This window comes from Ursus americanus, chromosome 6, assembly GCF_024610735.1.
Source record: "Ursus americanus isolate L20-20 chromosome 6, mUrsAme1.1.p, whole genome shotgun sequence".
Taxonomy (NCBI): Eukaryota; Metazoa; Chordata; class Mammalia; order Carnivora; family Ursidae; genus Ursus; species Ursus americanus.
In genome coordinates, this window is record NC_142132.1 from 25,541,040 (window position 1) to 25,566,427 (window position 25,388).

At 41.4% G+C, this 25,388-nt stretch overlaps 2 protein-coding genes across 10 annotated transcripts in view; both read right to left on the minus strand.

Annotated features, from left to right (window-relative positions):
• AS3MT (arsenite methyltransferase) overlaps positions 1-6,598 on the minus strand; it is a 32,391-nt gene extending 25,793 nt beyond the window's left edge. For all 9 annotated transcript variants that reach the window (XR_015724737.1, XM_045803015.2, XM_045803010.2 and 6 more), the window contains exons 1-5: positions 3,014-6,598; positions 2,767-2,855; positions 2,347-2,474; positions 1,266-1,416; positions 499-635 (exon numbers count right to left, since the gene is read on the minus strand). Coding sequence is in view for 8 of the 9 variants with exons in the window: in XM_045803015.2 (XP_045658971.2) it covers positions 499-635; positions 1,266-1,416; positions 2,347-2,474; positions 2,767-2,855; positions 3,014-3,227 (719 nt within the window). In the remaining variant the exon portion in view is untranslated. The remainder of the gene's footprint in view (positions 1-498; positions 636-1,265; positions 1,417-2,346; positions 2,475-2,766; positions 2,856-3,013) is intronic.
• A 1,105-nt stretch (positions 6,599-7,703) lies between these two features.
• BORCS7 (BLOC-1 related complex subunit 7) lies at positions 7,704-18,442 on the minus strand. Its single transcript, XM_045803008.2, has 5 exons — positions 18,211-18,442; positions 11,115-11,177; positions 10,969-11,012; positions 9,979-9,999; positions 7,704-9,135 (listed from the first exon to the last, which is right to left on the minus strand). The coding sequence occupies exons 1-5, from the start codon at positions 18,346-18,348 to the stop codon at positions 9,084-9,086; spliced, it is 318 nt and encodes a 105-aa protein (XP_045658964.1). The 5' UTR covers positions 18,349-18,442; the 3' UTR covers positions 7,704-9,083.
• Between the last annotated feature and the right edge of the window lie 6,946 nt (positions 18,443-25,388).

A 25,388-nucleotide genomic window follows, 5' to 3' on the forward strand; every position in this document is an offset into this window, starting at 1 on the left:
TTAAAATTGCAATAAATTGTTAGCCAATTTGAGTGGGCAGGAAAAAAAAATCAGGCACACTCCTGATTTGTGTCTGGGCTGATGGTCACCACGCAACGGCATGAAGGCCGGGGCCAGATGCCTCCTACACCACGCCTTTCTTAGGCCACATGTTAAATAGGCGACATTCGTCAAAGGCAGCTTTATACATCTGGGCAGGGTTTGACAATTCAAAGGAAAAGAAGAATCACAGACTCCTACACTTTGCTGTGACAATAATACTGAAGATAACACGTCGGTGTGTGTTGTATGAGCAGACTCAGTGGTCCTGCTGTTGTTCTCTTGGGCTTATCCATTTATGGTTAAGTTTACAATCGGTTCTCTCCTGGGCTAGTGTGTTCTGAGGCCCTTTATTAAGTCAGGCTTAACACCCTAAATGAGAGTCAGTTCAGCAGAGTGGCGACATTTGTGTTCAACAGGAAATGGGCTATATTTACAGAAATAAGGGTATAGACCTACATGACAATATCGTAACTCTCATTCTTGATTCCAGTCTCCTCCAAATTCTCTATGTAGCCATGAAGAAAAGTCACATTGGGTGTCTGGAAGCCATATTTTTCCATGTGATATTCAATATACTTCTTAGCCACTTCTACCTAAAAAAACAAGCACACGCACACGGATTTGATCATCATTTTTTAAAAATATGCTACTTTTTTACTAAAAATTTCCTATTATGAATGGAATATTAACAATATATTTTTGGATAAGTGTACAAGGTTCCTCTGGGCATGTAAGATAAATTACAGCCTGGGACAACTCCATGAGGGATAAACTTTCCGCTCCATACATGGGTTTTTTTTTTAATTAAGTAGGCTCCACACCCAATGTGGGGCTTGAACTCATGACCCTGAGAGCAAGAGTCACATGTTCTATTGCCTGAGCTTGCCAGGTGCCCCTTGATACATGGACTTTGCTTGAGTAAACTCTTCACTCAACAACAAAATCCTTCAAGATGGATGGCAGAAGCAAGGGAAAAATCAGACTCCACTGGGTCATTATGATATTCAGATATCAGGTCAAACCTCTGACTCTGTTCTCCCAGGAGAGCCCCTAATTGTCAAAGTTCTCAGCCTTCGGGGCAGGAAGCACTAGTGACACAAATGAGCTTTGCATTTAGCAAACTTCTTAGATTATCCTTGAAGAGTCACAAAGGAAACAACTTTATCTTTAAAAGAAAGTCTTCAAGAATTTTTTCCTCCTTGTCCTCCAAATCACTGCCTCACCTGATTTTCTGTCATGTCTATCCCAGTGACATGTCCTGTCTCACCAACCAGCTGACTCAGTACATAGCAATCTCTGCCACTTCCACTGCCCAGATCCAAAATCCAGCAGTTTTCCAGACACTCAGGGATGACCAGACCACAGCCATAATACCTGGGAGATAGAAAATACCTCCATGTATACATCTTTTCCCCCGAGAGACTAGAATATGTGGGATCACTAAATCTTACAAATCCTTCCTTCCTACGTCTCTCCTTCCTTTCTGTCCCTCCTTGCTTCCATCATTCACTGGATTTCTATTTAGGTGTTTTGTTTCCCTCACTCAACTAGAAGCTCTGTCTGCTTTGTTTACCATGTTACCATTGTTGGGCACTGTACCAGGTACTAAGACAAACAAGCCATTTACAATATTTGTTGAATAAATACATTTAGTTGGGCATTATCGCTGAACATCTACTACAGGCCCAGAACTGTGCTAGTTACTGGAGAAGAAATGTAACACAAGATTTCTGTCCCCTGGGGGTATTTAACTGGGGAGGTAAACCATGAACACAGAAAACATTCCCATGATTTATTGCACAGAGAGTAAGTGCTTTCGTGGTTTAGGGAAGAGGGTGCTCAAGGATGGAGAAGGCTTCACAAAGTAGGTAGGACATCAGTGAAGTGTTGGAAGGGCAGGTTTTGGAAGGTAGAAAGGAGAGGGAAGGCATTCCAGATAAATAATTGCATGTGAGGCAGGAGGAAGAGAAAGGTCTGGCTAGAGTAATATAGTGCATCAGAGGGAGCTGGGGTGAGTTGGGAAGTGGGGGCCAAACTGGACAGTCTTGAATGTCAGGTCCAAGGTATATGAATGTATCCTGACTAAAGGTGGATGGGGTGGGGAGGGCGGGTCATTGTAAGTTTTTAAACAGAGCTGTAAGATGATCAGTGCTGTGCTTTACCAGTTTTATGACAGACAAGGCAAACTAGATGGATTGGAGTAAATGGGTTAATTCCCTAGTGACCCCATCACTGTCTTTTGAAAAAGCTGCTGCCTAGAGTCTTCATGGTGGGGGGATGGGGGGACAGCACAGGGCACTCTACCTCAAGGCTACTTCTTCATGTACATTTGTCAAGGCTTCCCGTATGTGCTTGGGGACCAGTCTGGCCGCAGTGACACAGGCACTGGTCTGGAGGTCTGCTGATTTCTTCAGCACCTGCCCATAGTAGTTCTGACCAGAGGCCAAGGGCAGGGTGGGGGTGGGGAGAGAGAAAAGATGGAACTGGTATCCACAGGGTGAAGTCTCCCATGGTCACCACCCCCTCTATTCCCCCCCCCCCCCATCAGGCCTGGCTAGGCTTTCCCCCTGCAAAGCTCTAAGCCCAGACTCTGCCCTGCACCCCCCTCCCGTCCCCTCCCTGATCCTGGGGGGCAAGGGTACAGGCGGGCTGGGCTTCCAAGGGCCTAGTGCTCCCACTCAGTCGAGGCTCCTCCTTGGCCATTCCAGGCCCTTCTGCGGGCACCTGCACGTCCTTCCGGATCTCAGCGTCGCGGGGGGCGGCCATTGCCAGGAGGAGAAAAAAGGAAGCTGAAAGGCGAAAGCGCTGAGCACCTGCAAGGGGAAAGGGACGCGCTAACGTAGAGGGGTGGTTAACAGGCAGGCTGGGAGCGCTAGTGGTGGCGGCGACTGCTAGGGGGTGGTGACTGCCGGGCCTGCCTCGAGGGCCCGTACTGGGGGCCCGGCAGGGAGGCGAGGGGCGGCGCACTCACGGTCTCCTCGGCCTCTGCACTGCCGGACTGGAGCACTGCGGCGAGCGGCTCTCCGAGGCCGAGCGCTCCCGAGGCCCCGCCCCGGGGCCGGCAGGTCGGCTCTCCTGAGGGGCGGGCTTCCCGAGCCTGCACCAGGTGGTGCCCCGGGCTCCTCCCGCGGCGGGATGCAGGAACCCGCCGCCGCTTGCAGGAGCTTCCAACGCAGTCGGCTCATCTGCCCTCACAGGGCGCTCTGGCCCTGCCGGGCCCAGCCGGGCCCAGCGTCATCTAGGCCGTCCTTGGTCTTTCCAACCAGGAAGGGGCTATTACTATTCCTTAGTATCTTCCTTTATTGCTGCACTGTGGTTTTTATTTTATAAACCCTGTATTGGGACTTAAACGAACACCCATATGATTTTTGCCCCTTTGGGGAATGAAATTACCTTTTCTCGGTGTATTTTTTCAATCCAAGTCTAGTTGACAAATACAATGTTACCTAAGTGTCAGGTGTACAACATAGTGATTCCACAATTCCAGATATTACACAATGCTCACCACAAGCATAGTTGCCATCTGCCACCTTATTACGTTATTGACTTTATTCCCTATGCTGTACTTTTCATGCCCATGACTTCATTTTACAACTCTAAGTTTGTACCTTTTAACCCCTTCACCAACTTTGCCTGTCTCTGCCCCTACAACCACCAGTTTGTATTATTAGTCTGTTTTTTTAGATTCCACACATAAGTGAATTATATGGTATTTGTCTTTCTCTGCCTGACTTATTTCACTTGGCATAATACCCCGAGTCCACCATGTTGTCCTAAATAGCAAGATCTCATTCTTTCTATGGCTGTGTAATATTCCATTATATAAATATGGAATTGTATATTATTTTGTGTTGTGTATGTGTGTGTATACACACATACACATACACCACCTCTTCTTTACCCATTCATCTATTGATGGACACCTAGGTTGCTTCCATCTTGGCTACTGTAACTAATGTTGCAATAAACATAGGGGTGTGTGTCTCTTTTTCAAATTAGTTTTTGTTTCTGGGGGGTAAATACCCAGCAACGGAATTACTAGATCACATGGTATTTCTGTTTAATTTTCTGAGGAACCGCTATACTGTTTTCCACAGTGGCTGCATCAGTTTGTATTCCCACCAACAGTGGGAGGGTTCCTTTTCTCTACGTCCTCACCAACCTTGTCATTTCTTGTCCTTTTGATTTTAGCCATTCTGACTGGTGTGAGGTGGTATCTCACGATGGTTTTGATTTGCATTTCCCTGATGATGAGTGACCATGAGCATCTTTCCCTGTGTCTGTTGGCCATCTGTATATTTTCTTTGGAGAAATGTCTGTTCAGATCCTCTGCCCATTTTTTACACAGATTATTCTCAATCTATTTTTAAAGTCAGGTTTATTGAGATATAATTTACATTCAGGAAAATTCAACTTTCTCTAGTGTGCAGTTCTGTGAATTCCGACAAATGTATACATGACAATCAAGACTCTCTCATGCTGAAGTTTCTTTGTGCCCCTTTGTAGTAAGTCCCCATGCCCTCGCCCACGAGCTCCTAAACCACCACAGACCTATTCTCCCTCCTTATCCAGAATCCCATGGAATCATACTGTACACATGAAGCAATTCACAGTGTGTTCTGAATTGTATTTAGGAAAGCAACTCCACTAAACTCATTTTTAACCTTTAGCAGTTTCTAGGCAATTCACTTGTTTCCTAAGTACTGTCATTTTATCCTGCAGAAAATTTTTTTCTTCCACCTTTATATTGAAAAACATGGGTTTGAACTGCCCAGCCCACTTCTATGTGGATTTTTTTCAGTAAGTACAGTACTGTAAATATACTTCCTTCCCCTTGCAATCTTAATAACACTGTTTTTTCTCTAGCTTACTTTATTGTAAATACAGTATATAAACAATAAAACATACAAATATCTATTAATTGACTCTTTATGTTATTGATAAAGCTTCCAGTCAATAGTAGGCTATTAGTAGTTAAGTTTGGGGGGAGTCAAAAGTTATACACAGATTTTCAACTGTGCAGGTGTCAAAACCCCAACCCCCAAGTTGTATAAAGGTTCACTGTATTTGTCTATCTTATTTACTTCTGTGGTTGTAGCAAGCATTTCGATTCATTAGGATAGTAAGGACATATGGATCTCTAAATGGGACATTTACTAAGTTACACTCATTTTTCAATCTCGTCTGCTAATAATAATCTTCTCTGATGTCAATTAATTGTCGTTAAATATTAATAGGAAGGTGTTATATTTTAATATTTTTGATAAATTAAATCCATGAAAACAATCCATGTTGGGATATTTTTATAGCTTAGAAGTTTCCAACTATTAAGTATTTAAAAATGTGTGTTTCTATAGCTATCAGTTTCTTGGCAATTGTATAATGGCAAAAACACTCTTATATATTAGTTTTCAAAATACTGTCTCCATAAAATTAGTACCTTTAAGAAAGCAGTCACTTTCTCATTCATTGTTAAAATGCTATCCTTATCTTGAAGGCACAGATTAATGTAAGTTAAGGAAAGGGCTTTACTGTTTTTCACTTGTTCACTATACTTGCTTTAATATATTATCTTCAATTTGTGGGTATTCACAAGAATCATGTGATAAACCTAAAATCCACATAACCACACATGCATAAACCAAATAAAGCAAACCGCCATCAACTTTAATTGAGTGATTCCCAGTTTTCCATCAGGTATCTAGGGCAGAGTGCTGATTCTCGGCCAGATTGCTTGTAGCCATCACTCATTCTGATTGGTCAGTGCCCCAGCCACAGGTGTTTTTGTGTTTTAAGATCACCCCTGCTAAATGACAGGCATGCTGTGTAGATCAGTATGCTTTGTAGACCAAATTAGAGCTCTCACATCAAGTCATATTTTAAATATTAGCAAAAGCTAAGTAAACATACACAGAAATTTTCATTATTTTCTTTCCTCACTTCCAAGGATGGCCTTGTGCATACCTCACATTATCCCACCTTGGAAGCTACTGGTCTGACAATTACGAAATGGCACAGAAAGGCAGTACACAGGCCATGTTTAAAGAAGTAGAGCTTTCCAAAATGCCTAGCATCACTAAGTAAAGGATTCCCCCAAATTGGAACCATTCAAGCAGAAGCCAGATGACCAGCTGGATGTTTACTTGCTGGAGATGCAGGGGCAGGAGTAAGACAGACTGGATTCAGTTACTTCCAAGATCCTTTCTTTTGTATTGTGTTAAATACTAGAAATGACAAGTAGCACCCATGTTTCTATTTATAAGGAAAATAACAGATGGTAGAGAGCTAGACTAGTACTCAAAAGACCTACCACCAAACTCAGTAACTTTGGGTAAGTCATGTCATGTCCCTCACTATGTTTTCTCATCTGTAAAACATGGGGCCAGAATTCAGTCACTTTTGAGGCCCCATACAGAGCTAAGATTCTGGGATTCTATGATCCTTTCTTCTTCACCAAATATTCTATGTTGGTTCTTTAGAAAGAAAATTTTTTTCTTACTTTTTTTTTTTTTTAGTTTTAATTAGAAAAAGAAGTTAATTTTTTCAAATGCATTTTTGGTATCTATTACAGTGATACATGATTTCATGTTTCTTATTAATGTAACGTGTTTTGCAGCTTTTACACCAACTTTGCAATTCTGTAATTATTTTAGCAATTCTTCAAAAACATTCCTCTATTCAATTTTTCTGAGATTTTTATTAGGATTTTTGTATCTATGTTAATGAATAAGAATCTCCTAAGTTTTCTTATGTTATTTTGAAAATATTATCCTTCAACATATTCTCTACAACCCAGATGTTATTAAAGAAGTCTTTTTTGTTTCCATATGTTTGATCACCATTTATTTCTACCCAACCCATTGATTTCTACAAGAGATATAGTATCAAATTATGTGTACATTTCTGACTATTCATACATTTCTGGCTACTTTTCTTCCATGGATTTTGGCATTATGTTCTTTAAAATGAGTAAATTTAGTACTACTAGGTTTCATTATTTAATGTAAATTTTATATTTACCATTAAAATTTTGATGGTGAAATTTGTTTTATCAGGTATAATGTAAGCAATCACTGCTACTTTAATATTTGTTCCAGCATGATGAGGAAAACTTAGACCATACCTTTATTTTAATTTTTTGCAAATGTCATGTTAGGTATTTCTTTTCATCTTGTATACTTGGATGATTGAATTTTTGTTTTGTTTTCTAAATTGATGACCCTTTTAAAAAAATTAGTCCTTAGATTTTCTAAGCAGATAATCCTACCATATGATAATAATTTTGTTTCTTTGTTACTAATAGCTACACTTTTTTTAAGATTTTATTTATTTATTTATTTGTTTATTTATTTATTTATTTATTTATTTATTTATTTATTTATTCATCTGAGAGAAAGAGAGCACAAGCAAGGGAAACAGCAGGCAGAGACAGAGAGGGAGAAGCAGCCTCCCCACTGAGCAGGGAGCCCGACACGGGGCTCTATCCCAGGACTCTGGGATCGTGACCCGTGCCGAAGGCAGACGCTTAACTGACTGAGCCACCCAGGCGCCCCATTAGCTATACTTATTTTTAACTTCTGCATTAGACATGGCCTCCAGCAAAATGCTGAACAGCTACAGTGGTAGTAAGGTCCTCTGATAATGCTTCAAATGTTTTACTCTTTTTTTTTTTTTAAAGATTTTATTTATTTATTCGACAGGATAGAGACAGCCAGCGAGAGAGGGAACACAAGCAGGGGGAGTGGGAGAGGAAGGAGCAGGCTCATAGCGGAGGAGCCCGACGTGGGGCTCGATCCCAGAACGCCGGGATCACGCCCTAAGCCGAAGGCGGACGCTTAACCGCTGTGCCACCCAGGCGCCCCTTCAAATGTTTTACTCTTAACATGACATTTGCTGTCAATTCGTGACCCTTCTTTTTGAAGGTGAATTGAGCTCATTTACATTTAATGATCATAATAAGAGTTTATAAAATAAATGCATAACTGAATTCCTTCATACCTACTTTTTTCTTTTACCTTAAGTTAATCTGTATAGGTATAATGAGGGATAAATACAATGTTAATATGATCAGTTGACTTGATGATATACAATATGAATTAAGTTGGACTCTGATTTGCTTCTGTTCTTTCACTGAAAACACCATTTCTTATGTCAGCTTTCTCCTAATTCTTTAGTGAAGTAAGAAATGAACTAGAACACGATGGAGTCCCATTTAAAATTCAAACAAAGACATTCAAAGGTAATGCCTTTTAGCAAGACGAACTAAATGACCATGGGCAAACAACTGACAACATCAAGTTTTCACCACGGCACAACCACACACTGCGATCGGTCCCGGTCGTCCGACTGCCTTTGCATCTGACAATAATGTTCTACAAGCGAATCTGCTGATGACTAGCAAAATGGCAAAGTGAATCCAAGGCCAACTAATCGAGAGTCACAACAAAGGAACTAGGAATGCAGGTCAAGGCAGGAGGTTGCAGCTGGCCAGATAGGATACCATTTGCCTAATTTTCATTTAGGAATTTGCTACAATGAATAAAAAAAAATCTCCTCTGAGTTAATAGGAAAGAACAGATATTATGTATCACTATTCTGTGACCATGAAATTTCCTAAATGTATGATTAAAAGAAAAAAAGTCCTTAAAAAGAGTATTATTCCTGTTTTCACAGTAGAAGCCATACTTCTGAATTTAAAACATTATTCAGCATTTGCTTAAGAACCACATTTAGATGATATAGCTTTTGACATATAAAAGGTCTATGGGAAAAACTAAGACCTCTTTAATTTTGCTTTAACATCAAACTAAACAGAGCAATTAAACACTTCGGTAAGAGCATGGGTTAGTCTGCTTCAAGAAGTACTTCCAAAATCCAACCACCTAGCTTCTCTTCAGGAGAAACTGTACACCATCACAAATCTTTTCTAACTTAACTTTTGGAAAAGAAAATGGAAAATCCAACCCATAGGACAGTAGTTGAGTAAAATACTTCCTTCTCAGTGTCAGGCAAAGAAGTGCTTTTCCCTCTTACAAGCTGCTCTATTTCAACAGATGATTCAACTGGTCCTGTAGATCAGAGGACTGCTCAACACTGGAAATTAGAACAGAGAAAAAGTTTATCCAGGATGAGCAATAACAACCTCTCTTTGTACAATTTGTACTTTCATGCATAAACACTGCTGAAGCTAACAAAATTTGTATTGGTCCACTACAGTTCCAGAAGTTTAAACTATGAAAAAAAGGTTTGTAAAGCCAATTAGTGTAACCAATATTGTAAGGGACAGATTTAATTTATTCAAAAAAACAAGACTGCTTAGTGACTTCAGCACATTTACCTAATGAGTATCGCCAACACGGAAGGTTTTCTATTCCTTACGATTGGCACCTACACCCTATAATTTTTAGAAAGTCTTCATTAGCAGTGAATTAACTTACTGCATGCCTTTGAAATATACAGTTGACCCTTGAACAACACGGAGGTTACAGGCATGACGCCCCACACAATCAAAATCTGTGTATAACTCTGACTCCCCCAATACTTAACTACTGTTGAACTTCTAGAAGCCTTACTGATAACACAGTCAATTAACACATATTTTGTATGTTACATGTGTTATATACTACACTCAGAATAAGCTAGAGGAAAAAGTGTTATTAAGAAAATCATAAGGAAGAGAAAATACATTTGCAATATATACTGTATTTATTTTTTAAAAATCTGTATATAAGTGGAACTGTGTAGTTCAAACTTGTATTGCTCAAGGGTCAACTGCACTGTTTTCTTTATATCCCCCAATGAGCCACCCCAGAGTGTATGTCAATTTAAGGGCATATGTCAGCTAAAGTTTCACACTGATCTTAGGCCCAGAAGTACAATTCCCTGTAGCCTGCTTCAGTTGGTCCCCCCGACTCCCCTACCTTTAGGGTTACTTACTTCTTCTGAATAGCTTCTTGCCTAAATCAGAAAGGGAAAGAGGAAAATAAAGATAAAAAAATCTCAGAAAACTAGTGCAACTTATGGCTAGATATGTGTAGGCAGAACAAATTTCCAGCTTATGTCACATTCTGTATTTCTGTCCATTCTAGCTTAAGACTGTGCTCTTGAAGCTCTGTCCACTCTCTGAGTGCAGAGTTGCTAAGAAGATAGATTCTAAACCTGAAGAGGTAATGACACTCTATCAGACTGAGAGAGGTGGTACCACAAACAATATGCATGGCTCACATTCAGTCCAGGTATGTAGAATCTAATGGTCACACACCTGATATGCACACACCCCAAGAATGAACATTTGGCTGTTTAAATATCAAGAGTTAAATTCTCAATCATACATTTCCGATAGGTACATAAGTAATATCAACTATATAAAATATAAAGCAAAATTAAATACGATGAAAAGCTAATTATAATTTTATCCAAAATTATAACAAAGAAAGGGTTCTCTGTATTTCAGAATCTCCTGGATCATTTCTATGTAGCTAGGGCTGGGTTAAATGGGGGGACTATAGGATACAGGTCACAGTTACACTTGATTCCCTAGTGAAAGCGCAGACCTCCCCAGGAGAGACCTTGGGCACAGGTCATCAACAAATACTGATTAAGTGTCTGCTGGGTGCCGAGCACTGTGCGAGTATGGTCCTGGCACGGGCCCTGCCCTCCTGGGGTTTATAATCTCTCCTTCTGAGGAGCCCCCAAATGAACACAGAGAGGCTCACAAAAGGCAGTCCCTGCTCTTGATCTCACCCATACTCCAGCTTCTTCTGCAGTCGCCACCATCTTTTCCAGAAGGAGTGCATTCTCAACTAACCCAACCTTTCCTCCCAACTCCTGCCCTCACAGGAAAGTGTGCTGAAGCACAAAGGCAGGAGGGGGCAGCCTGCGGAATGTGACTTCGCAGCAAGCTGGCGCCGCAGAAGGCATACTCACTGGTATTGCAGGTGTGTTGTTATTATTGCCATTTTCCTTAAACTCTGCATTAAAACAAAACAAAACAAAAAGAGAACATTCCACTTCCTTGTAACCACACAAATTATGTAACTGAAACCCAAATCACAAAAGAAATTGTTTCTTACATCTTCTGAGTGCAAGATGGCATCTTCCTGTAGGACCATGTTTCGAGCTGCCTGACCTAGCAGCTGGAAGACAAAAATAAAGTGGTAATGATCAAAATCTGCAAACTTCCTGTAATCTTCTCTCCGCAGCTGTTATACCACCGCCCTCTCTCCTCCCCTCCCCCCACACAACTACAAATGATCCAGATGTAACAGAGGATAATTTTCTATTTGTTCATGTTGAAAACCCAAATTCAATGTCACCGTGGCGGTGCCGGCATGGGCTCAACATCTGCTCCAAAGGCTACTGTTTGAGAAATCAAGGGCTCCGTAACTGCAGTTAGAAGGCAAGAGGAGATCGACAGAAGTTTCCAGCCTACGGTCACACCCTGCTCCTGGCAGATGTCTAGTCCAACCATATAAGGGGAATTACTGTATGTCCTACCCACCATCCCTGTTCCCTTGAGTCCGAGAGATTCTGACAAAGAGGGGGCCGATGACTTCAAATTCACCAGGAATACCAGCCCTGCTACAGCCCCCAGATAATCTCCCCTGTGGTAACTGTCGTTTATTTATTTTCATTTTTAAGTTTTAAAATTAATAAGCTTTTTATGTGCTTCTAACGTTGAAACAGTAAAATAAGACCTTCCATCCATCTAACGTTGAAACAGTAAAATAAGTCCCTTCCCTTCCCCATTCTCTCTCCCGTGTGCATAAATATTTTTTTAGGGGCACCTGGCTGGCTCAGGCCATAGAGTATGTGACTCTTGATCTCAGGGTCAGAGAGTTCAAGCCCCACATTGGGCGTGAAGCTCACTTAATTAAAAATTAAATTAAAAATTAATTAATTAATCAATCTTTCAATTCAATACTTTTTAAATGTATATAATCTGCTCCCCTTACTTAAAATGTAACCTACTACCTGCACTCTTCCACACGCTGCTCTCTCCACTTGACAAGATAGGCTGAAATAGATCTGCAGTAATTTATACTGAATCTGTGTGTTGCTCTTTTATGGCTGCAGAGCACGTGGCTGTACAGATGTCCCTGTAAGATTATTCAGCCAGTCGTCTGCTGTAGACTGGGGGGCTATTTGCAGTCTTTGCTAGTATAAGCAGTGCTACAAAAAACACCTTATATATGCTAGTGTATCTTTGGGATAGACTCATAGACTCATGACTGTGATTGCTGGATGAGAGGGTCTCACTGGGGTTATACCATTTCGCATTCACAGCCACAATGTATCAGAGTACCTGTTCCCTCCTTGCGGCCACCTTTAAGTGGCAAACTCCAAAGTCCTATGGGAGATGGGGACTGATAAACTGATGGCAGAAAGAAAAGGTTCTAACAGAATCTTCCTCATTCAGTCAGTCAGTCAACAAATATTTATTACATGCTGACGGTATGCCAGGAAGAGACATAGGCCCTGTCCTCACAGGGCTCACAATCTGATGTTACACAGAGGACACAGGCACTACAATACCTTGTGGTAGCTGCCGATGGGGGAGCACCAGATGACCGGGCAGCCCGGGGAGTCAGGTGTCTGACCCATTACACAGGGGTGGGTGGTCAGGGAGGGCTCCCAAAAAGAACTGACTTCTAAGCAGAGACCTAAAGGTTGGGCATGATCAGATTTACTGTTTTAGAAGCACGGCAAGTGGAATGGACTGGAGCAGGGACTGAAGGCAGAGAGACTGGATGGGAGAACACTGCCATAGTCTAGGCAAGCAATGAAAGAGGCCTGAGCCACAGGAGTGGCCGTTAAAAAGCGGGGTGGGGGTGGGTGATCATTTCGAAGATAGAGTCAAGGAGACTCGTGATTCCTGGAATGCAGGAGCTGTTGCAATGCTGGGCCAAGGCCCTTTCTTTGATGACAGATGTAGTCATTGGCATTCTGCATCATTTTCTTGCATAAACCAACCACGCACATCACATATCATCTAAGATGTCTGGGTTGGGTTTCTTTAAAGTGGAACAACATCTTGGGTATTTCCCCCTAGGCTTTTACTAGTGCTTTGCTCATAAGTAACTCAACAGCAATCCTAGCCCCTCGTCTTGAACAGGTACTGTTACTAAGTTGTTATTTGTTAGCTCCTCATCTTCAACAAGATTTTTCAACTTCCTTTTCATAGCAGTACCAACTCTCTTTTTGTTTTCATTCTAGTTCATCATTTTCCATATTATTGCGTTAAATAATGTAGTTAAAATAGCAAGCATAAACACGGGTTTAAGATAAAAAAACAATGGACCCTAAAAAAAAAAAAATCCCACACGCAATGGACCGTTTACTCAGCACACAACTCGACTGGAGGCGTGGAGGAGAGAGGAGGAGGCGTGCACAGGAGGAGCGTGGGGGGGTCACATGCATTCATTACGCTGTGGGCACAAGGCTGGCATCTTCCCCACTTGGTCCTCCAGCCACACTGACCTCCTTGCACACCCTGCACACATTCCCATCTCACGGCCTCGGCATTTGCCATTTCTTCTTGGAGCACTCTGCCTCCAGACGTCCGTGGGGCCTGCTCCCTCACTTCATTCAAGTGTCTGCTCCAATGTCCCCTCCCTGGAGGGCCCTTCCCTGACCACCCTATTTAAGGAAAACCCTTTCATCACTCTCTGCTCCCAGCTTAGTTTTTCTTCATGATATTTACTACCACCCGATTTTTTGTTTCATTTATTTGTCTCTTCACTAAAATGTAAGCTTCCTTTTTTTTTTTAAGATTTTATTTATTTATTTGACAGAGAGAGACAGCAAGAGAGGGAACACAAGCAAGGGGAGTGTGAGAGGGAGAAGCAGGCTTCCCGCCAAGCAGGGAGCCCGATGCGGGGCTCCATCCCAGGACCCTGGGATCATGACCTGAGCCGAAGGCAGACACTTAATGGCTGAGCCACCCAGGCGCCCTAAAATGGAAGCTTTCTAAGTACAGAGACCTAGTTTTGTGTACCGCCCTCTAATACCCACAATAGTTCATGGCACATAGCAGACAATAAATATTTGTTAAATGAATGCCATGGAAGGAGAGCTTTACACATGGAAACTGTCAGCTAACCAAACAAAACAGCCACATGGAGACTGTTGAGAAGAGAAGCAATGTTCTATGGGCTAAGAAGGATTCAAACTAAAAATCAGGCTCCATGCCCACAATGAGACCAAGAGCTTCCTTTCCCTCCGGACCAACCCCAGGGAGGTACCCTGTGACTCTGGGACAATTTGGGTCACACCAATAACAAATCAAAAAGCTAGAGAAGGGGCGCCTGGGTGGCTCAGTCGTTAAGCGTCTGCCTTCGGCTCAGGGCGTGATCCCGGCGTTATGGGATCGAGCCCCACATCGGGCTCCTCCGCTGGGAGCCTGCTTCTTCCTCTCCCACTCCCCCTGCTTGTGTTCCCTCTCTTGCTGGCTGTCTCTCTCTCTGTCATATAAACAAATAAAATTAAAAAAAAAAAAAAAAAAGCTAGAGAAGAGGAAGCCTGAGTGGCTCAGGCTCAGTCAGTTAAGTATCTGCCTTTGGCTCAGGGCATGATCCCAGCAGGGAGCCTGCTTCTCCCTCTGCCTGCAGCTCCCCCTGCTCATGCATGTTCTCTCTCTCTTTTGACAAATAAATAAATAAAATCTTTTTTTAAAAAAAGAAAAGCTTGGGGTACCTGGGTGGCTCAGCTGGTTAAGCGTCTGCCTTCGGCTCAGGTAGTGATCCTGGGGTCGTGGGACCAAACCCCATGTCGGGCTCCCTGCTCAGCTCAGTCAAGGAACCTTCTTCTCCCTCTCTCCCCCTCAAATAAATAATTTTTTTAAAAAAGCTGGAGAAGAAAGTCTAAGGAATAGAAAGAAGCAGTACCTGCCTGGAGAAGACAATTGCCACAAGACCCCAAAAAACCAGAAGCAGAAGTTGTTGTGTGAAAATAGACTGTAAACACTTAGGACATATTTTTCTCTAGGAGATTCAGCTCACTGAGCTCAGGACACTATCAAGACAATGAAAGGGAAACTCATTTAATGGGAGAAAATATGTGCAAATAATATCTGATAAGAGATTAACATTCAGAATATGTGAAGAACTCTTACAACTCAACAACAAAAAGTCTAATTTGGAAATGGACAATGGACCTTCATAGACATTTCACCAAAGATATACAAATGGCCAATAAGAACAAGAACAATGCTCAACATCACTAGTCTTTGGGGAAATGCAAATCAAAACCACTGGGGGAATACTGGTAGTTTATAACTACCAGGATGGTTATGATTAAAAATGGAAAATGACAAGTGTGGTCCATGATGTGAAGTATCTGGGACGCTGGTGCATTGGTGGCAACGTAAAATGGTACACCCACTGTGCTAAACAGTACAGTGGTTCCTCAAAAAGTTAAACACAGAATTACCGTATGAAGATGACCCAGCAATTGCAATTGCAATTCAACAATTACCCAAAATAACTGAAAGCAGGGTCTCAAATAGGTATTTATATACAAATGTCATATTCACAAAGCTAAAAGGTGGAAACAATACAAATCTCCATCACCAAATGAAAGGATAAACAAAATGTGATATACACACACACACACACACACACACACACAATGGAATATTATTCAATCTTAAAAAGGAATAAAGTATAGTACCGCTATATGCTACAGAAAAACAAAGACAAAGAAAGAAAAACAATAAGACACTCCAAATGATCTAAAATCTAGTAAAGGAAATGGCAAAAACACATAAGTAACTACAGAAAAAGTCAATGTGGTATGTGATAAGTATCATCTAAGAGATCCAATAAAAAGACAAAAGTCAGAGAACTAAGAGATGATGTGTCAACCCTTCCAGAAAGCTGGAATGATTTCAGTTTAACTCAATCCACACCATTTACTGAACACCCAATCTCAATCTACTATGCAAGAATCTCATGTGAAAAACACACAGGAGGAACAGAAAGGAGCAAGTGACATTAGGGCAGTCAGTGGTGACACCGTGGCTCTGGGGCCACTAAACCAGCTAGTATCACATGAGAGGTGGTGCTCAAGATTATGAGCCTAGAACCAGTCTGCCTAGGTTTGAATCCTAGTTCTACCCCTTCCTCGCTACATTGTAACCTTGGACAAATTAAATTCCTCTTTGTATCCTCTATGTAAGAAAGGTAGCTCCTCTGTTAGTGAGTGCAAAGATTTAACAAATTAAGCTACATAAAACGCAGCAGTGTCCAGCGCATAGTAGATGCTCATTAAAAGTAAGTTTATTATAATGAATATGGATGTTCAGTACCTACTGGTGGTTAACTATGAACACTATTTTTTAAAATTTATATATTTATACTTTGTTTCTCCTCCAAAAAGACCGAAGGCAATTTATACCACATTATATGCATGTGTGTGCATATACACACATACACATTTTTCTGAAAAATAGAAACAGAATCTAAAAGTCATTAAAAGGAGAAGGAAGTAATTGTGTCTACCACTAAAACTGATGTAAGAACTTTTGCACAACCAAGGCAAAAACTGAAACACTTACATTTGCGTAATTCTTTTTTTTTTTTTTTTTTAAGATTTTATTTACTTATTTGTCAGAGAGAGTGTGCACCCACAGGCAGGAGGAGCAGCCTGAGCAAGGAGTCCGACAGAGGACTCGATCCCAGGACCCCAGGATCATGACCTGAGTGGAAGGCAGACGGTTAACTGACTGAGCCACCCAGGCATCCCTCATTTACATAATTCTTATTTGGCAAAAGGCAACGTAACAATTCCTCAAAAAGAGAGAAACTTTCCTCTGATACTGAATCCTAAAATGAGTATATCATGTGTGACCTCACACAAAACATACTTGGGATCACCAAATCAGTGACTTCAACAATAGTGTTATGGTAAATGCAAACACCTTCTTCATACGGTTATCTCTTGTAGTCACTATCATGACAAGCTAAAAACATACAATGCAAGGTGATTCTGTAAAGACAATTCTACTGGATCCTAAACTAATATGAACAAAGCTGCCATGAATATTCATATACAAGTCCAAAAGCTTGTGGCCATATTATGCTTGCTACTGCAATTACATAATTTAATGAAACAATATAAAGACTGATTAAATACGAGTTCAAAGAGAGAGAGAATTGCTATTATTATGAAAACTAAGTTGAAAATAAGCAATACTTATTTGTTGAAGATGAGCAACTAAGTCACACTGCTATTAATTATGAGCAAGATAATGATAAAAGTCTACAGAAGAAATTCACAAAGATCTAAAAAGACTTTGTATTCAGATTGTTTCACAGGTGTATTCAAGGTGTTGTTCCACTTTAAAGAAACCAAAACAGGAACTCTTAGGTAATACGTTACGTGTGTCGTCGGCTTATGCAACAAAATGAGAGGCATGCTATTTCTCTTGGATAAAAACCTAGGAGTGGAATGGCTCAGTCATCGGAACCATTTTGTTTGTCCATTCACTTGGAAACGAACATTTCGGTTTTTTCCAGTTTGATGCTATCACGGATAATGGGGCTATACACATGTACAAGTCTTTGTATGGACATATATTTTCATTTCTCGTGGGTGAATATCTAAAAGTACAATAAATACGACTATTTTGGAGACAAGCTGTACATATATAAAACTTTCTGGTGTGAAAAGCCATCATATAACTCCATTCATGGAACCAGCTAGAGAATGAAGGGGAAATGGGGGCAAAGGAGAAAGCTAATCTAAGAAACAGGAAAACCAAGATGTGGCCAGAAAGACAAATCAGAAAAGAACAAATCCATTGACGAGGCACAAAAGTGTGAAAGGAATCTGGGATGTTGAGGGCAAAACAATGCGGAATTTGGGGGCCAGAAAGGGAGGGATCTTCTTTAGAGACAACCCCGTGAAACAAATTCGAACTGGCTAGGACCACCACCTTATCCGCGGTCCTGCGGCAATCTCTAGAGCACAGATTCCCACCATCCCTACAACGCAAATCCCCCCGAGACTACACATCCCAGAATGCAACACGCGCCCTTCGCGAACGAGCTCAACCCTCAGAGAGCAGTTCACAGCCTACAATTCCCAGGAGGTAATGCGATCCCCTTCCCACAGCTATGGAAGACTCGGGGCCCGGGATATCGGGCCATAAGTCCACTCCCAGCTCACCTCGGAGCTCCGGGAGCCTTTCAACACCTGCTTGGTGAGCGCGATCACGTCCGTACCACAGGTGTTCACCTTCTCTGTGAGGAGCCCCTTCACGGACTGACCGAATCGCGCTTGCGAATCTGGCGTCCCAGTCGCCATCACCTCAACCACTGAACGGCTCAGCCTGGGCAACGGCGAGTCGCTGGGGCCAAAAGGCGTCAGGGCGGAAGAAAGCGAGGTAGTGTCTCTTCTACCGTGGGAAAAGGAAGGGACGCATGCGCCCAGCGGAGGTTGACCTTAACTAACTTTAAATTAATTTAAAATATTCAGTTGAGGGGCGCCTGGATGGCTCAGTCGGTTAAGCGGCTGCCTTCAGCTCAGGTCATGATCTCAGCGTCCTGGGATTGAGCCCCACGTGGGGCTCCCTGCTCAACGGAGAGCTTGCCTCTCTCTCTCCATCTGCCTGCCGCTCTGCCTATTTGCGCGTTCTTTCTCTCAAATGAATAAATAAAATAAAATAAATTCCATTGATATCCTGAGGAAGATGGGGCCCAGGCAGACATCTCTGGAGGGGACGGAGGACAATTTCAGTAAATCCATGGGTTAGAATCAGTAGGCTTGGATTATACTCCTACTTCTCCCATTTAGTTGTGTGACTGCAAATTACTCAAGATTTGCGTCTTGTATTCATCAGTAAGAAGTAACAATGTTCAAGTCTCCAAAGGGTTATGAAAATAAATTAAGACCATTCAGTTCAATTTTAATAAAATTTCATTTAGTAAATATCAAACTGTGCTAGGCTGAGGGTAGAGAAAGAAAAGGTACAGTCCTTGTCTCTGAGGAGTTCCCAGACCATGTGATGAGCCCTGTAAACAGCTAATAAATGGAGGAAATGCTCAACATCATTAGTAGTTTTTTATGGTAAATGATCTCTTTTTTCTATTAAAAGCAAACTGGTCATCACCTTGGAAATGAGTTAATACCTGAAATAAACTGTCAAACCATTTCCCAAAGTTTTTACCATTTTATGTTCCCAATAGCAGTGTGGGAGACTCCAGTAGCTCCACACCCACAAATTTAGGAGAAGATTGCTATGTAGCCATAGTAACAAGTAGCCCCTGTGGTAGACAGACTGGCTACTGACAGGTAGCTCCCATGATCCCCATCTTGTGGTGTTCATGTGCTTGTGTGATCCCCTTCTCTTACATGTGGGCAGGACCCATGTCTTGCTTTTAACCAATAGAAGATGCACAGGTAATGGGAGATACATGATTGTGTATGCATGATTATGTGATTACAAAGACCATAAGACCCATCTTGCTGAAGTCTCTTTCCTCTTCGCTGGTGGTGAGGAAGCAAGCAGCCATGTTGGAGAACTCCACATGGCAAGGAACTGCTTCTAGTCACTGAGAAATGAGCCTCCAGCTGAAAGCCAGCAATAAATAAATAAATTAATTAAATAAATAAAAACGAAGCACTCAATCTAACAGCCTAAAGGAACTGAATACTATAACAATCTGGAAAGTGGAGAAATAGATCCTTACCCAGTTGAGCCTCCAGATGAGAACCCAGCCCTGGTTCACACCTCGATTGCAGCAGCCTTGTGAGCCCCTAAGTAGATGGCCCAGAAAAACTGTACTTGGATTCCTGACCCACAGGAACTATAAGATAATAAATAAATGTGTGTTGTTTTAAGCCACTGTTTGTGGTAATATTGTTATACAGAAATAGAAGGCTAATATACCACCAGAACTTGTTTGAAATCTGTTCAATCAGTTAATGACAACTAACCTCAGTAAATCCCTTTTGCAAATCAAATAATCAGAGTCACTTCTGAAAGTCATCCAGGAAACAAATCATGCCAATAATTACCCCTGAGTGCCAATCAATCAACAATAGTCTCACCCAATAACACTTCTATAGATCAAATCAACCTTCTTACATCCATCAATCCCTGAAGTCTATGCTTCCCCAAAACTCTATTATGATCAGCAGTCTACTCTGCTTAGAGAGACTGCCTGCTCTCCTTTATGATAATAAACAAATTCAGTTTTGTCTTTCTATGTCATATATTGAGCTATAGTCTTATCATTTTGGATAATTCTAGAGGTTCCAGCAAGATCATTTTGAAGACCCTCACTTGGCAGCATTCCAGGGACCCTCAGTTCAACAGGCGCTCTTACTCGACATGTATAAGATCACTAGGCCTGGATCTTTGTATTAAGTAATTAGACCTTTGGGTCTGGAGATGCACCATTTGGTTATAAGATCTAGTTCTTTGTATAAGGTTATAAGACCTTTGGTTTGGTGGTATATTGCTTGATAAATATTTTTGCCATTAATATGATAATTCTGCTGCTGCCTTGCTTTTGCTGTTGTTGTTTATCTCTATGTACAAAGCTATGTCACAAGGGATTTTGCTTTTTCCAAGATTATCTTGTTTCTTTTGAATGTATAAGGGAGTATTCTACAGAGAATGGATGGAATCACAGGCACAATAGTCTCCAACCCAACCTAAGCTGACCTTTGAGGGTTAATGGTTGAGGTCTATTAGACTGGAGACTGGCTGATATTATCACGTCCCTTTTGCTAAGTGAAACCACCCAATCTTTTTCCAATAACTGATTAACTAATTATGAATTATCGTTACTCTCTCTCTCATATTATCATCTACTGGCATAACTTTCTTAATTCAGAAACTCTATAATCTTTACCCAGTGAAGGAGGATCCTAGATTGTGTTTCTATAATTCAAGAAGTGTCCATGGCCAGAAAAGGACATGCTAATACTAAATATTGATCTAATGTCATTTGTTGATTGACGTCTTAGTAAATACAAAAATGACAGCACCAGGTCTGATACAGGTAGTCTAGTAACTCTTGTAAAATCCAATTCCTTACCAGAAGTCAAATTGTCTAAATGGTTAAACTATGGCTCTTTCTAGGGCATATCAAATTACTCAAATAAAAGGGTAGATATGTAACCTAGTAGCTGCCATGCCTTTAAAAGAATGAACTTCTTTAAAATGCTATTATAAAAGTTTTTTTTTAACTTCTTCAGAAAGGGCGCCCAGGTGGCTCAGTCGGTTAAGTGTCTGCCTTTGGCTCAGGTCATGATGCCAGGGTCCTGGGATGGTGCCCCACATAGGGCTCCCTGCTCAGCAGGGAGTCTGCTTCTCCCTCTGCCCCTCCCCCTGCTCATGCTCTCTCGCTCTCTCAAATAAATAAATAAAATCTTTTTAAAGAAATAAACTTCCTCAGAAAACTTTTTTTACTTTTTTAAAAAAGATTCCATTTATTTATTTGACAGAGAGAGCACAAGCAAGGGGAGTGGCAGGCAGAGGGAGAGGGAGAAGCAGGCTCCCCGCTGAGCAGGGATCCCAGGACCCTGGGATCATGACCAGAGCCGAAGGCAGACACTTAACCACCTGAGCCACCTAGGCGCCATCAGAAAACTTTTTTAAAGTTTTTGACAAATGTGAATTACCTGATGCCTTGATATTACCTAAATTAATTGCTGGTCCTAAAGGTGGAAGGTCACAGTATTACACTATAGAAGCAATAATCCTACAAATATATGTTAAAGATAATCATGTTAAACAGGCTGCTGTGATTAAAAGTTTATATACAAGAACCTCATATAAGACAATAAAAATAATAACAAATTCATGGAGAGGTTAAAGGATTCAAACATAAATACACAAAATCTAGGGGCACCTTAGTGGCTCAGTCAGTTAAGCGTCTGACTCGTGATTGCAGTTCAGGTCATAATCTCAGGCTAATGGGATCGAGTTTCATGTCAGGCGCGGTGCTGTGTGTGGAGCCTGCTTAAGATTCTCTCTCTCTCCCTTTCTCTCTGCCCCCTGCCCCTGGCTCACACTCACTTGCTCTCTCCCTATTTTTCTTAAAAGTCTCTATTTGAGAGAGAGAGAGCAAGTCCGAGCTGGGGAGAGAGAGAGAAGGGCAGAGGGAGAGGGAGAAGCACGCTCCCCACCATGCAGGGAGCCCGATAGGGGGCTCAATCCCAGGACCCTGGGATCATGACCTGAGCCGAAGGCAGACTTTTAACCAACTGAGCCACCCAGCCCCCTCTCTCTCTCTTTAAAAAAAAATTAAAGTAATATAAATTTTATTTATAATTAAATAAATAAGTACACAAAACCTGCCCACCAAATTCTGAAAAGAACCACGAGGAATGATTGAATTTAAGACCTACAAAGGTAAGATCTTTCATTTTTTTAAAATTTTATTTATTTATTTATTTGACAGAGAGAGAGACAGCCAGTGAGAGAGGGAACACAAGCAGGGGGAGTGGGAGAGGAAGAAGCAGGCTCCCAGCAGAGGAGCCTGATGTGGGGCTTGATCCCAGAACGCAGGGATCACGCCCTCAGCCGAAGACAGACGCTTAACAACTGAGCCACCCAGGAGCCCCAGGTAAGATCTTTCAAAGTCAGCATCATCACCAGACAGCACCAGAAAAAAAACTTCAAATGGACACTAGATTAAATTCTCCATGAAGCGCCTCATTCCAGTAGGCACAAACTGGCCATGATATAGAACACTGATTGAAAACTCTTTCTAGGCTAACAGAGGATATGGCCAGTCCATGCCTCATCTGTAACTAAATAATTCTGCAAAAGTTTGTAAAGGTTTGATTCCAACTCTATGACATTCTGGAAAACTCAAAACTATAGAGGCAATGGGGCGCCTGGGTGGCACAGCGGTTAAGCGTCTGCCTTCGGCTCAGGGCGTGATCCCGGCGTTATGGGATCGAGCCCCACATCAGGCTCCTCCGCTATGAGCCTGCTTCTTCCTCTCCCACTCCCCCTGCTTGTGTTCCCTCTCTCGCTGGCTGTCTCTCTCTCTGTCGAATAAAATAAAAATAAAGTCTTTAAAAAAAAAAAAAAACCAAAACTATAGAGGCAGTAAGAAGATTAGCGGTTGCCAGGGGTCAGGGGAGTGAGATGAACAGGCGGAGCACAGATTTTTAGGGGAGTGAAACTATTCTAATGATATGATAATGATGGATGAATGTCATTATACATTTGTCCAAACCCGTGGAGTATACACCACCAAGAGTGAGCCCTAATGTAAACTGTGGATTTGCAGTGATAACGATGTGTCAGCATAGGTTCATCAGTTGTAATGAAGGTACCACTTTGGTGGGGAAGTCTATGTGGTGGGGGGCAGGGAGTATATGGGAACTCTCTGTACCTTCCCCTCGACTTTGAACTGTTCTAAAAAAAAATAGAGTTTCAATTTAAAAAATTGTAAACGTGATGAATTGTAAAAAACTGAAAAGTTGTAAAGGACTGAAACCGTGCCTAAAGGCTATTTTGAACATCTCCAAATGGATTTTGTAAATTAACGTCTTCTATATGTACTGGTAAGAGTCAATTTATTTTCTGAATGAGTTGAAGCATTTCCATGTTGAAAAGTCACAAGTACAGTAGCTAATATTCTATTATACTTTGTATCTTGCACCTAATTTCTCCCTCTGTTTTCTACATGCCAACTGATTGATCCAGTGATAAAGTGACACAGTTAACTGAAACAATTATTCATTAATTTAAATTGTGCAAGACTTGGCCTTTACTCAAAAGTCTTTCCGTCTTCGTCACTCCCCAGTCCTCTGGAAAAACACAACATTTTAATAGAACTGAAAAGTTGACATGCAATAGAGACCCTAAATTGAGGTCGCTGGATAACTTTTGAAGCAGGTAGTTCAAAGACCTCAGAAGAAGCTGAAAACCACGTGGAGTAGACAGCTACCGCCCCAAACCCTTGGAACACAGCCCCTCCACGTGCCACTCTCTTCATAGTCTTGTTTTCATACTTTAAAAAAACTAATGTCAGGGTGGTTTTTCTTTTCCTTTTTAAAAAAGGATATATATATTTGACAGAGCGAGAGAGCGAGCACACAAGCAGGGGGAGTAGGAGAGGGAAAAGTAGACTCCCTGCTGAGCAGGGAGCCTGCTGTGGGATTCGATCCCAGGACCCTAGGATCACAAACTGAGCTGAAGGCAGATGCCAACCGACTGAGCTACCCTGGTGCCCCTAATGTCAGGTTCTATATGTATGACTTAGCATGTCTCTGTTACTGGTAATAATAACTTGATTGAGTCTAGGCTTTTCTACAGTCAATCATCACACTAACATTACAATTTATTTTCCCCAAGCTATCGCTAGTACAGTCAACTTGAAAAACAATATACCAATGATGGTACCCTTCCTAAAGTCCTAAAGAAGAAGTGCAAGATACAGCAACAAATATTGCTATATTATCACAACACCCAGAGATGCTATACTTCAGCTCCACCAAGGTGGATATGTTTCTTGGGTAGCTTCTGAGTTCTGTTTCATATGTTGCAATTAGATTCGTTAGTGCCACACCAGACGGGAGGTTAAATATTCTGCAGGGCTATTCCAAGGATATGATTCCCCCACACCCTCAATAGACTGTATCTCTTTACAGAGTGCGAAAGAGTAAAGTCATTTCTGTGAAGAGGCTCTTCTTTCTCCCTTACTCAAAATTTCCTCTGTTAATAACATTTTGCCTTCCTGTGGTATATTTGTTACAATTGATGAACCAATATTGATGCATTATTATTAAACAAAGCTCATACTTTCCATTGGGGTTCACTTTTTGTGTTGTTTGAGTTTTATAGCTTCTGATAGATGCAAAATATCATGTATCCACCATTACAGTATCATACGGAATAGTTTTACTGCCCTAAAAACCCCCTGTACTCCGCCTATTCATCCCTCCTCCCTCCTCCCGTTCCCCTGGCAATTAGTGATATTTTTACTGTCTCTCTAGTTTGCTTTTCTGAAATTGTCAATTAGTTGGAATCATACAGTATGTAGCCTTTTCAGACTAGGTTCTCTAAATAAACAGTGTGTATTTAAACTTCCCCATGTCTTTTGTGGTTTGATAGCACATTTCTTTTTATCACTGAATAATGTTCCTTTGTATGGGTGTACTACGGTTTGCTTATCCATTCGCCTATTAATGGATGGTTTCTCCAGTTTTTTGTAATTATGAATGAAGTGGCTATAAACATTTGTGTGTAGGTTTTGTATGGACATAAATTTTCTACTGATTTTCTTAAATACCTAGGAGCACAATTGCTGGGTCATATTTTTTTTATGGCGATAACATAGAAATAATATAAAATTTACCATCTTAATGATTTTTTT